Raw genomic sequence first — 14,260 nt, 5'->3', positions numbered from 1 at the left:
ATCCTGAGTTTCTGACGTGATTGGGCATGAGTGTAGCCAGAAAAATAGAAATGTCCTGCCCTTCTTTCTTTTTCTTTCTGTTTTTTTTTAGGTCCGTAGCAGAAAACAAAACAAACAAAAACAAAACATTAAGTCGTACTTGAGAGTCTCTTCGTCTTGTTTGTGCTTTTTCATCGTCAAATTGACATCCTTCCTCGTGTGAAAATTTGAGATGACGTAAAAGAAGACTCCTTTCATCCCACTTTTCATTGCTGCATCTCTGAGAGCAAAACAGACAGAGGAAAAAGTTGATATACACAGAGTTACACTGAGATTTCTGTGTGTTTGTTCCATTTCTTCCTCGCATACCTATTGTAACCGCTACGAAGATGATCACAGCCACACCCAGCACCATTGCCAGGGCGCTGAGTAACATAGATAGACGCCCATACTTTCTCGCTCCCTCAGCATCCCCTGTCTGGAGAACAGTCCTCGACTAACGGGAAATGGAAGGAGATAAAATATAAATTATTTAGGAGCAACACAGTTGCAAAACAGTAGCAAAACACCTGGATTTACAGTGTGATTTAAAGCCCGGAGAAAAATGTCTATGGATAAAGTAAAAGCTAAATAACTGCGCGGCACTCACCACATTTGCATACCACAAGGCACAAATATTGAGCGGCCAGCCGGGACAGAAACAGGACAGCACGGCGAGCCAGAGGTAACTCGGGGGGTCGGTGCCCGGTGGCACCTGAGAGGGCAGCTGTCCCAGGAAAAGCCGGGACGAGGATCTGGGTGGGGCCAGTTGCCCAACGGAGCCCGATTTAAGAGGTGATCTGTGTCCGTTCTGGTCCGCATCCAGGGAGCGGACACTCCCTCTGATGTTCAGGGAGAAAGAGTCAGATGGTTTGATGTTGCTCTGCCCGGTGGGCTCGGTGGTTGCTGTGCTCAGTAGCTTCTCCGTGTCCTGGAAGCCGGTGGGTATAGAAACTTCCCTCTCGCCAAGGGCGCTTTTCCCAAAGGCAGCATCAGTGTTAATAGCCATCACTGAAAGATAAGAAATATCTCCAAGTCGGATTCTCTGTCTGGCCGAGCCGCTTTCCTGTGGATGGAGACGCTGAAGAGTTCTTCCTTCAGATCTTGTCCATTGGGGGTCATCAGATTAAATATTACAAATTCAGCTAGCGTAAAGGCAACCTATTTAATTAAGCAGTCCAACTCCATCAAAATTTCTTATTGATGAGCGAGATGTTATTGATGTCTGAGCTTCTCTCGCGTTTAGTTGGCGGTGAGCATCTGGACGCAAGCCTTGTCTCTTACCCCCACCCCCCTGTATTATGTAGTGAGGTATTACCGCATCCCCTACTTTTCTACAGCACATCCCTAATGCCGAAGCCTACTTATGCACCAGGCGATGCGTGTGACAATGCAGAAACAACAGCTAAACCCGTTTTAAGTGAACGCGCGCGGTGCGTAAAAGCTTTCCATCTTTCCATGTGCGCATGGGGGCAGCAGTTGGATCAGCATATCGAACACTATGGAGGGTGTGTGGGGGAGAGAGATGAGTGGAGCTGGAGCAGGGCGGACATTGAACCACAAGCCTCTAAACACATACACCACCTGCTGACTCAGACTCTGGTTGTATTCTGCCATATTAGAGCCTGTAACGGCATCCCTGCAAAGAGCTCCCCAAATTTAACATCTGATCAGTCAAGAATCAGTTGAAGTGTTTTTAAATAAAATTAGCAATACTCGAAGTGCTAGTGCTTTCACGTCTTATCTTATACTTTTATTTTTTTTATGTTCTGTGTTAAGCACATTGAGTTTACATATAATGAAATGTTCTATATGTGTAATGTGTGTGTGTGTGTGTGTGTGTGTGTGTGTGTGTGTGTGTGTGTGTGTGTGTGTGTGTGTGTGTGTGTGTGTGTGTGTGTGTGTGTGTGTGTCATTGCCATAGAAGCACAAGCAGTTCACTTATTATGGATGCTAAGCTATTAATGGGTAGGACGTCCATTTGCTCTCCAGACAGCCTCGGATCTGAGTGGCATGGATTCCACAGGATGTTGGAGATGTGCTTTTGTGATTGTGCTTCATCAGAAATGATAACAATATGCAGATTCTTCATCTGAACATTGCTCCTTCGAGTCTATTGTTGCACATGCATCACGTCCCAAAGGTTTTCTACTGGACTCACAGCTGGTAATTGGAGAATACACTGAACTCATTGTCGTGTTGACGAAACCACTGCAGATGACTTTTGTTTCACTCAACAGTGCAGCATCATGCCGAAAGTATCCCTTTAGCTTCCATTAAGGGATGTAAATGGTCTGCAGCAATACTCATAGGCTTTTTATTTCAAGCCATAATTATTACGGAGGCACAGAGTGTGCCAGGAAAGAAGCCTGGACTGTTGACATGAGGCACGTTGACTTCATGGATTCATGTTGTTGGCAATCTGAGCTTATCCTGAAGTGCAATGTTTTGCCAGCCTTCACCTGTGCGGTCGACCCACTGCACCCTCAGATTTCGGTTGTTGGTTCACAGAAATGGAACCTGATGTGAACCTTTCCTGCTGTTACCCCATTTGCTGCTAGACACATATATGCTGTGAGCCAGAGATGGTTTCTGGGCAGCTCACCACAGTAGTAAATATTAGATGTCTGAGTTATTGTGGCTTTTCAGTCAGCTCCATCAAGTCTGGATATTCCCCTGATCCAGACTTGATGGGCATGAAAATGAGAAATACTTAAATCAGATTGGTGCTAATAATCCTGTCCCCATGCTAAGCTTCTGACCTATAGCTGCAGGATTCTGTGCCACATGATTGGCTGGTTGGACAGGAGATGATGTACAGGTGTTTTTATCAGGGTACTTGAGTATATGTACTCATTACTGAAACTGAAAATGTTACTTGTCATAAAAAGTATGCCAGTGCAATAAATGAAAATTGGTGTAGGGTCCAAACATAACACAAAGTGTTGACTTTAACCTTAATTTAAGGGGTCTAACACAGATTATATTATGAATGTGCATGTATGATTACACTATTTTTGAATTCAGATTGTATTCATTTCACAGTACAAACAGTAAGAATATCATGTAATAATCATGACATACTGCATGTTTTATAGAATATACCTTGTAAAGAAATTCTAAAGAGCCCTCTGAAAACAGTGTAAAAATAGAGTAATGTTCCTTGAAGGTGTAGTTAACTATAGTATGTAGTCATTTCTCTTCATATGATACAAATTGTCATCAAAATTTCATTATCTTAGATTAATCACCCAAAAGTTGATTCCACTTTAATCACCTATAAAATAACATGTATTTGCACATGGATGCATCTCCATTAATAATCCACTGTTGTAATGTTGTTGAAATATGAAAAAGAAATATGTCATTGTGTTTGATGACTTCTTTACTTTTTCACACCTTTCTGAGATTTCCTTACATCATATCTTAATGCTGTTTTAAAGTTCCATACCTTGTGCAAAAACATAAATCTGTATAATGAGCAAACAGATTTGACTGGATCAGCTCATGGCAGATAACCTAATAATGGTGTCAAAAAATATGATATAAATCCCTCGGGTCGTCTTCTGTCACACCAACCCTCTGATTTCCACCTGTCTCCCTCTCATTCACACACATGTGTCTTGCTTCTACTAACTTTTATTCATCTTTTCTCCAGCCCATACCTCCACGTCTCCAGGCCTTTCTTCCACAAAGACTTCCATCACCGCTGCAAACAAAAAGAGACTCAGAGCCGATGTCTGATATAATTCCATCCCCACCCTGAACCCATCTGTCACTCCTACTGCTTACCTCACCTCTGACTCGCTGTTCTCATACATGTCCTGCACCACCGCCAGGGTGACCAAGAAATAAATGTGTAGCTAATACTGTGTTTTTTGACAGCTAGTCTTTCCAAGCTTCTTAGATTAACATATTGTGCGTGTTACTGGTTTGTCATTTAGCATGTACAGGCTAAATATATTTCCAGGGCCTTTGCTAAGTATACAATAAGGATAGTAGGAAGTTCAAATTTGTTATTATGGTCTCATGCGATAATCTTAACATACTCCTGTTTTTATTTCATTTCACCATGGTTTCCGCAGGCTTTAGGTTTCAGTTTGGACGTACCCATAGATTTGCAGACTTTTTTTGAGCCACATTTGGCAATGTAATCGATTTTTATCCAATTATGACGCACACACTTCACAGCGCACCCCCACCACCCTTTGCAAATCTGAAAAATAACAAATAAAAACTAATAAAACTTAAAAGAAATAGCAATTAAAAAACACAAAATTCCTGTTTCTCGGAGTATAGAGCCGCCTGATTTTCTGTGCGCTATTTTCAGTCATGGTGGATGAAATCTGCAAAACTCGTCACTTTCGTTATCTTGTAACTTTTCCTTATGAATAACCTTCTTCTAGCTACAACGAAAAGCCTCCCCTTCACATGCGCTGGGTAAAAACCTGATTAACCTGATCTCCTGGAGAACCAATCAAAATGTGAGACTCTGTCTTGAGATTTTGGACACGAGGACGAGGAATAAAAATGCTACCCTCACATACTTCTATGCCACTCCTGACTCATACAGTTACTCTCTTCTCCGTCTATCATCTGCTTCTAGCAATTTCTAACATAGTACGATGCAATTCATTAATACTGTTTAAACTATATGGGTGACTCATCAGTGTACATCTGTCCTACAGTGAGATCAGGATCCCCGTCGCTCTCAGCCATGTTAGTTTTTGCAGAGCATCCTGACATCTGGTGGTGATTTTGTGATACTGCACTAAGATCATCAAGTTGTTTGCGCTAACAACTCTCAACTTCTACTTTCGTCTTTCAAATCCCTGTTTGTCAGCGTGGAACAAAATACTCAGGATTTCTCAGCCCAACAAACCGCAGGAGCTCGTTCAGCTTTAAAAAGTTGCCAAATGTGCTGAATGTGCTTTCCAGTCATATGTATATTTGAAGTACTGCTGAAACATTACATCAGCATAATGTGACTGATTTTTGTTTTTAATCAACTTACTAACTCTGAAAGAAAAACTGAAACAACTATACATTTTTATCCTTTACATAAAAAAAGAAGTAGTTTGCTCTACTATACATAGTTTTTTCCAATTTCAGGGCCTCTCCCAGTTTGACAATCGTGTGAGTTCACCCTTGAACACGCTGTGAAGGAATTCCTTAAAGCAGCTGGTGATGGCTTTAGGCTCTGAACAACAGACATTAGGGAAGTTTTTTTCTCTTCTCTTTCTGGTTTATATGTAACAGCAATCCAACTGGGTACAAACAGTCCTGACTGAATGCCATCGTGTTGACTTAACATAAGAACAAAGACCGGGCAGTTATTGCAGATCTGAAACCAATTTGCTTTGACAATTTAGCATTTAAAGAGCATCTTAATTTACTCTGATCCTTTGTTGCTCTCCTTTGATGGGATCAGCAGATACTTAAAAGCCATTAGGTGTGACACATTTTTGCGTAGTCATGTGCCTCTCTGTGAGTGTGCTGTTATTTTTGGACGAGAGAACATGCAGTGCTGGTATGCACTTTATTGTCTATAGCGTGACTGCAACAACACATCTGAGAAAATATTTTGTGCTTTATTGAAAGACATAAAAAACACAATTCAAGCAGTTTTTGGTGGGAAAAGGATAACATGTCTGCTTATAATCTATACAATGTTTCTGGTCCAATCTTACAGGTTATAAAAGTCCTCTTCAGCCAAATTCCCATCACCCGTCATCTGCTTCCTCTTCTTGAGCCTTCCGGGAGCAGAGCTGGCCAGAGCAGTTCTTCAGCTGGCAGCTTTAGCATGTGTACAGAAACATAAAGCTTGCCAGTGAAGAACTGCTGTGCATCAGCTGGTATGAAGCCGGCGAGCGTGAGAGAGCCTGCAGTGATGCACAATCCGCTTTAAGGCGCAAATGGTGACTCCTTCCTCTTTCTTCCTCTGGCTTTAGGTGCATGTATTTCTGCAGAAAGAGAAGAAAAGATTGTTTAACTTCCCCTACAAACTCCCTGCTTTAGTAGCGTGGGCATGAGGTGGCATACAGCCAGTCACACACGTACAGTAAGTGGGTGCAGTCGAATCACAGTGTGTGCAATCAGCTGTGAGTAAGTGGGTGAAGTGAGCTGATATGCAAAGGAAAAAAAGTGCCCGGGGAGATGCACACAAGATCATGCGTCAGATCACCAGGATGGACAAGCGGATCAGCGGCTCAGCTGCCTCTGCACGATATACGGTGCCAGCGAGAAATTCTTAGACATTCTTTTAGTTACAGGATGCTCGCATTCAGAGAGCATCCTCCTGAACGAGAAAAAAAGAAAAGAAATTTTGTCAGTTACCGTGGTTACAAAGGATGAGCGAGAAGCGCTGAATAGGAGTAGACAGCCCGTACAAGAGAGAAGAGACCCTGCAGAAGTCCAAAGAAATATTTGTTTTTGAAGTTTTAAAAAAGTTTGGGTGTGTTCCAGAGAACACCTGTACTATAACTCATCTAAATTAGAGCTGTCATCTAACCTAGTGGTATGTTGTAACTGTACAGCTGACTACGCGGTTTAACCAGGCTAACTAACAAAGATAAGATTCATATCTAAATTAAAGTAACTAAACAGAATTTTCCAGCCTTGCTAGAAGCATGGTCCAGGCGATTGACTGTATATAGAAGATGGATGTAGCGTCCAGTAAAGCTGCATTTTTTCTAATGGCCAGAGGGGGCAGATCCACTGGCTATGAAAAAAGAAGTGCAACAGTGTTAAAGTCTGTGGAAAAATTATTCTTTGCTTCCTTTTCTATGATGATAGTAATACTTTTTCTCATGAATTTACAGCCTTAATAACTTTTTTCAAGTCTTAGTCCCCTTACCCAAAAGAGATTAAACCCAGAGTACTTTGACTTCTAATGTCATGTTTGCTTCTAAAACACAACTGTGACTGCAAAACACGCTGCTTAAGGTTTCACACGTGACTTCACTAACAATTGTGTGACAGCCATCTTTTATGTACAGTCTATCAAATAGTGTGTGCCAGATTTTTTCGCTGTTTTCACGTTACCCAGATGACACGCATTTGAGAAAACAAATGTCATAATCAATCGACTCAGATATTCGGGGTATGCATCTTCTGACCAGATGACAGCTATTGCCAGAAACAAAAGAAGTATTTTCAGTAGTTAGAAACTCTCTAAATATACTTTTTTCTTTTTTTTTTTTGCTTTATAGGAATGGTTGAATCCTACTGAACTTTGTAGATCTACTTTGTAGTTTTGGGTGAATGGCCAAACAATGGTTTGCCATAACCAAAAACATGCATCCACCTTGACTTCACTTTATGCAGCACTACCGAGTAAATACACTGGCTCTAGTCTTTACCCCACATTTTTATTTCTTCTCCTTTTTAATTTTGACAGTTTGTAACTTATTTCTGAATTTCACTCCAATGCAGACCCGAGGGCTTGGAAAGCGTTTCGAGCTGATGCAAAGAAGTAAATACACATGCAGCGAGTTTGAAAACTAACCACTTGCAGCCAAACACATGTGAAGTAAAGTAGCTCAGTGTTTTTCTAGCCTTCAAAGAATGCAATTTTGTGTTGATCTTAAGATACTGAGGACATGCTCCACTTCTCCCGTCGACGATGAGTAACACATGCTGCACATTCCTGCTGTAAGGAGGGCAAGAATAATCTCAGGTGGTTCACGGCCCTGTGGACTGTGCACGGTGGGGCTGTGCGGGTCTCAATCAGCAAGATTTATGAAAATGCCAGAGACGTGGCCATGGGTAGAAATCATTTTGCCTCAAACTGAGTTGGATTTTACTCAAACATCAAGTTGAGGGGTCATTTCTATGCATGCACAGAGCTTTGACATGAAATCTACTGGGTGTGCACAGAAAACCAGCCACTAGGACAGATATGCTCATGTCAAACGTCAGATTTTTTTCTGAAGTGGGTGAGTCAGCAGCCTGCCTGTTCTGACTCGTCGATGACGTGCACTGGTAAAAGTACCAGGAATGAAGTGTATTATCTTTTTTTTTTAAGTACCCTCCCAATTCTGCGTCAGATATTTGATTTAAAAAGATGGCATCTGATTACTTTATTTACTCAGAAATGGTTTTAGTTCATTTGAATCTTAAAGAAAGGACTTTCACCTTTGCTCTCTTTCAGGAGTTAGGCTCTCTGTGCCCCCTACCCCAACCCCCATCTCTCAGGATTCAGTATTTGACATTATTGCTGACCTCCACACCCCGAGCTTATCTTTTTTTGTAAACAGTCTGATTTGTTTATTTAAAATGAAACATTCAATGTGACTGGTGTGACGCAGTGCGACGATTGCAAAGAAAAGCCTTCCTTCTTCCTGGTTTGCTTCCATTTTGTCCCCACCTGTGGACTTCACATTTATTTTTCATGACCATTTAATGGCTTTCCTAAGCCCTTCAATTGTTTTATAGATACTAAATTCCACTGCAGAAAAGGTCATGAAAGAGGTTTTGTGCAACTTAAATTGTGCAATCATCAGTTTTACAGATACAATAGCCGCTGGGGGGAGTTGATTTTTCTTTAGGGCTACAGAGGACTTTTAATTAGTGCTGTAGTTGGCCTCCAGGAAACAAAACCAACCACATTCTTTTATATTCATGTTGCTCCAAGTGCGCAAGTGTATTCACGGAGAATGAATCAGCAGCAGGAGGATACATCCTGAGCACCAATGCTAGCTAAATGCTAAATGTTAAATGCTACCAGTGGTTTTAGCTAAACGCGAGTCGGTGTTACATGCGTTGTACCATTATTGTTTGATGGTTATCGGTGTTAAAGTGACGTCATCGCATTAGGAGAATTTAGCATGCATGGTCAGAGGTGGAACCAGTTGGAAACATTTGCAAAATGTAGCAGCTATCATGACAATCGCAGGCAAATTCACTCACTCTCCATAAGAACTGTGGAGACAGTGCACTAGATGAAAGTTCCCTCATTAGTATTTGTTGCTGGTCATCATCGCTGGGGTACTGAACAGGCTTCAGTTCACTAGGTAGCCCTCTATTTATTAGCCTGACATATTTCAGTCAAAGGTGTCCTTCACTTTCAGGAGCTTAAAGTGGAGAAAGTTTAACCCAACCACTTTTTGTCATGAGCAGTAATTTTGCCCGCATCGCTTGAATTAAGTTTCTAGCTGATTTTCTGTGGTCTCTGGTTGCCACGTTGCTGCAACTCACTTTGTGGAATTCCTTTAACAGAAAGCCTTAGGAACAGCGCTAGGTTGCGCTGTAACTTCAGCATATTATCTGAATTTGATCAATTGGGGTTAATAACATTTGGAAAGACTAGAAGGCGTATATCTATTTTCTTTTATTCCATTTCTGTGTTTAGGAAACCCGCAAGCTAGGCTGGCAGGAGTCCTGTGCACATGCTCTCCATCAGCTCAACTGACGATTTTAACGACATAAAAGCATAAAAGATGGGTGAATCTTCCAGGTCTAAAAAGTGAAGCCAACACGATAGTGTCTCAAACCTGCATTCTTTTAATGGCCGATAGAGGGCGACTTCTCTGGTTTCAAAAACACTTCTAGTTCAATTGAAGTCTATGGGGAAAACAGCCGTCCACTTCTGCACTCTGCAACGCTTTCTTTTTGACTTTATGGGCTTAATCACTACTTTCACGTCACATTGAATGAAAAATGAAGTCCATTTTGTACTATGTGGTCTTAGAATGACCAGTATAGTCATTCTAATCTAAGAGACAGGAAGTAGGATTATCCAGTTGTGTGGGAATTGGCCAATAACTCGGTCACAAATTATGCTAGTCAGTGAGTTTGGACCATAGGTGCAACTGAGCAACTTTCATTCTAGTCTGACTCCTCTTAATGTGTGCGGGGTCCATGGTCTTTCATAAGAGTAAAAACTAAAACCATTATGTTTAAAGCCACTCAGTGACAATGCAAATGTGCTGACGTTTAGCCAAAGTAATTTTCACCACCTTACTTTATCGTCTTAGCATGCACGCATCAAGTTTCATGCCAGCTGTTGTACTGCAGGCTTTGCGGAAGTGCGGGATCAACAGAATGACAGACTGACAAACTGACACTGGCATCTCTGGAAACAAGCCACTAGCAGTTAGGAAAAAAGTTTCTGAATGAAGTCAGTGAAGAGGACGTGCAGTACGAGTCCCCGGGCCACCCTCAGGAGTACTCGCAGTGTTAACTGTTCACTATGACTGCCACAGCGTCAAAATTGAGACTGAATTGCTTATTTGTTCCATCGCGTGCCACTCCCTCCACGAAAAGTGACTCTGTATTTTTATGTTAACAAAGCCAGCCAGTGTTGAGTCTCCCGACTCTTTTGCTGTGCCACTCTTTCCTATATCTCCACTTCTTCTTCTTCTTTTTTTTGTCTTTCCTGACTCGTCTGTCCTCTCCACCCTCTCCCTTGGTCAGATCAGACTGTCCTGCATTCCTGACATTCCAGCTGCGTATGTTAGAAATTCCATCTGGCTGCTGTGGGCTCGCATAGTCTCCTCCACTCCTTTTTTTCCATCGCTCTGTTCCTTACCCATCGCCTGTCTCTCTACTCATCTACATCTGGACTGTCCAGGCTGAGGCTTCACTGTCAGGTTTGACCCTCCCCACCCCCTTCTCTTTATTTCTGGCTGCATCATCCAAGAAAGGGAGGCAGACAGAACCGGGGGGTTTTGTCAAAGGCCTTGAGACAGGCTTATATACAGATAACAAACAGCCTAATACAAAAAGGATTGAGTTTATCTGGGACCGTCGATGTGCATTCTCTGCCACAGCAAAATGGGATAAGAAAAAGGAAAAACCCAGTGGAGTTGAATGGGCAGGACGTGAAATAGAAATGAGAAATAGGAATGATGGTTGTAAACAGGACGGTGTAAATGAACCATGTACAAACCGAGGAACTGCTGACATTTTAACTCTTTAGGAGGTTTTCTTATCAGACTTTAGCCCACAATTATGCTAAACAGAAAGAGAAGAGAAGAGAAGAGAAGAGAAGAGAAGAGAAGAGAAGAGAAGAGAAGAGAAGTTACATGATATGTGGGTGGGACATTTTGCTGAAGGTGAGGAAGAGAAAACACAAAAACATACAGTGCAAAGTTGAGACTAGGTGAGACAGACAGAGACCTCTTACCATGCTTTGAGCCTACTTCTTTGACCTCTACGCTCAGGGTCGAGATAAGATTACTTCGATCATGACTGTGACTTTGCTGCAGTTATCTCCACGTTTGGAGAGACAGCGACGGGGGTTTGAATGCTGCTACACCTCAGTGACTGAAAACGGAGGATAATTAAACGTTATGCATCTGTTGCATATATCAATTCAGGTGCATTCCTTTGCTGTGGGTGTGGCCCTGCTTGAGAGTGTTTACTGTCCCAGATTGTAGTCTGTAATACAGAGTGAACATTTCAGACTGGGAATGGGGACAAAGACAGAGAAAGGGCGGTGGCTTTGGCAGCGCTCTTCATAGAGCAGAGGGCCCGTTCTTACACTCTGCTGATCTCCGTTTGCCGGACTTTAAAGGCTATCTGACTTTAACCCTGAGATCACCACGAATTAGGAGTGTAGGCTGTTTTATTTGCTAACAGGAGTGTTTGAATGCCACTCTGAATTCATGACACTGCCTGGGAATGGTAATGTGCAGCATGAGGCCTGTAAGCCTGTCCTCAGGCAGTCTGTGCCATTTTGTTTTAAAGCGCTGGATCTTTTCTTTCTTTTTTCTTTAGTGAACCTACATAACACATCCCTTCTTGCCCCATCCTCCCTTTACAAGGCACGCAGTAGGAATGAAGGGTGTAGCCCAAGTTGAGCAAGATGGCTTCACTTCTGCAAATGAAGGCAGCAACACAGCACAGGGGGAGGTTGCTTTTTTTCTTTCTTTCTTTTTTTTTTTTTTTTTGCCTGGATGCAAAGGAAACAACACAGATGAGCTGCTTTTTAACGGACATCCTGTCATTGCCATGTGATTCTCACTGACAGGGCAGCTTATGTCACACTCTGGGTTGCAATGGCACAAATGCAGCTCGTGACACAGTCTATTGCGCATTCCTACCGGCACACTGAACTCTGGCTGCACAATTATGTAAGACATGCTCCATCGATGTAACAGACACTACGGCAAGCTTTGCCCTCTAACCATTTATCCCATGCATACTTGCACTTTGCTTTTAAGATGTTTTATACAAATGAGGCAGGCTGAAGGGAAACCCTATACATATACATATACATATATATATATATATGAGATGAGGAGACTGGAGGGCCTGGGCAGCAAGGCCTACATACGCTTTGTTGCGTCAGCAGCTTAAAGAATGTTATCCTGCTCCTTATAAACATCCAGAGTTACAAAGTCGTGTTTATAAACTCATCTTCCACTTGAAGAATCTTCCCATCTGTGCCAGATGACGGCGGGTGTCACTGCATTTCTGAGAAATGACTCGGCCTCAGTTATCCTGGTTTTCACCTATCCCCTACTTGAGCGCAGGCTTTTTCCTTGGCCTGCTATGAACTCAGCAGATTTTAAAGAGGCTTTGAGTGCTGACACTTTTTAATGTGAAGTTTTAACGCAGACATGTTGCTGTAGCCTCCAAATCCAGCTTTTGATTTGGATGGATGCGCTTTAGTTTTACACTCATGGCAGACGTGTTAAACATCAATATTAATTTAAAAAAAAAAAAACAACAGCTCTGAACATTTTCACTAAGGCTGTCTGTGTGCTTGTAGAGCCTTTTTTTGCTCTCTTCTGTATTCATGTAGGACTAAAGATGACTAATATTTGCACATTTATGCAGTATTACAGCTGCTGGCTGTAAATAAATAAAATAAATGGAAAGCTCTTGCCCACCTACGGAAATTAAGTTCTTATGGTGGGATGGCCAAATGTCAGATTTCTAGGGTGCTCATAAATCCTATGAGCTCCCCTGTGTTAGAGGGCCTGCTCTCTCTCTCTCTCTCTCTCTCTCTCTCTCTCTCTCACACACACACACACACACACACACACACACACACACACACACACACACACACACACACACACAGGCCTTCACAACCAGAACTCCTAAAACATCAAATCCATGCCCTCCTCAATCTGACGACGCCGATTCGCGGAAAACCCGCAGCAGGGGTGAATTACACTTGAATAAAGTATGAGAAGGACGCATCCCCATTTGCCATTTCCACGTAAACTGGGTCATCAAGCCGCCAAAGGCTAAACCAGGCTGACAGGAGCAAGCATTCAGCCAGCAGAAACACACACACTGAGTAATACGCCCCACCTTGACCACCAACAGCAGCCGGGTCGCTCCTGCCCGCTCCGGCACGTCTTGAACGGTCCGGCGGAGTTCAGGCTGCCTCGCCCACTGCTCGGCGGAGTCCGCCTGGGTGTGTCGCTGTCTGTGGAAAAAATTTGCGTCCGCGCTACGGAAACGTTTGACAGCGTTTAAGTGTGTGGAGCACACAGCAGCAGCAGCAGCAGCGGAGAAGACAGCGCAGGACTTCAGCCCCTTTTACACAACTCCTGCTCCCCCCCCCCACCTTCTCTCTCTTTCTGTGTCTCTCTGCCTCTCTCTCTTTCACTCTCACACACACCCAGGCGAGACACACACCCGGCTTCCCACTCCGATCAGCTGGCAGCGTGATGACGTGGGCCTGCACGAGAAACGGACGTCAAAACCTGCACGGATCTGACGTGTACACGCAAGACAAGTGCATGCCGTGAGACAGCAGATTGACCTGTTTGTAGTAACTCACGCTAAAACGTCAGGTTTTATTTCCCTGCCTAAAGTAGAAAACACGCACATAAGTACTATATAGATGCTGTCACACATGCTGTATTACACGACACACTTTCCATTAGATTATCATTACTTATGCATTTACTACTGTTGTTTGTTGAGTGGGCGGATTCCATATGAGAGTGTAGCTAATAGGTTATTGGAAATAGTGCAATGATGAATTAATTGTTTAATGTGTTTAATTACAAACAAAAAGACCCGATTAGGACAGTAAATGACGAAGTCCTCACATTTGATGCTCAAAATCATCACATTTCTTTTTGCACTCGACACGACAGTTATTGAAACTTCAGGCAGTTTTTTTCTGGTCTGTGACTAACGGTGTAATTCCCTTTTAGAAATAACAATATAACTACTATGAATACTTGGCAGCGGGTAATGCGTCATAATGCAAAATTTAGAGATGGAGAAACGTTGTTTGGGTTTTCCACCAAATTACCTAGAACTTATGCAC

The 14,260-nt window shown here is 42.6% G+C and overlaps 1 protein-coding gene and 1 long non-coding RNA gene across 2 annotated transcripts; both read right to left on the bottom strand.

Annotated features, from left to right (window-relative positions):
• Positions 1–59: 59 nt before the first annotated feature.
• LOC120733690 (trafficking regulator of GLUT4 1-like) lies at positions 60–1,679 on the bottom strand. Its single transcript, XM_040032023.1, has 3 exons — positions 629–1,679; positions 349–475; positions 60–259 (listed from the first exon to the last, which is right to left on the bottom strand). The coding sequence occupies exons 1-3, from the start codon at positions 1,025–1,027 to the stop codon at positions 246–248; spliced, it is 540 nt and encodes a 179-aa protein (XP_039887957.1). The 5' UTR covers positions 1,028–1,679; the 3' UTR covers positions 60–245.
• Positions 1,680–5,588: 3,909 nt separating this feature from the next.
• Positions 5,589–13,659, bottom strand: LOC120733688. The gene is made up of 2 exons (XR_005695893.1): positions 13,288–13,659; positions 5,589–5,981 (listed from the first exon to the last, which is right to left on the bottom strand). It is a non-coding gene; the product is annotated as an uncharacterized LOC120733688 (long non-coding RNA).
• Between the last annotated feature and the right edge of the window lie 601 nt (positions 13,660–14,260).

Source organism: Simochromis diagramma, unplaced genomic scaffold, assembly GCF_900408965.1.
Source record: "Simochromis diagramma unplaced genomic scaffold, fSimDia1.1 OVJJ01000216.1, whole genome shotgun sequence".
In the NCBI taxonomy this organism is placed as follows: Eukaryota; Metazoa; Chordata; class Actinopteri; order Cichliformes; family Cichlidae; genus Simochromis; species Simochromis diagramma.
This window is presented reverse-complemented; position numbering and strand designations above follow the sequence as displayed.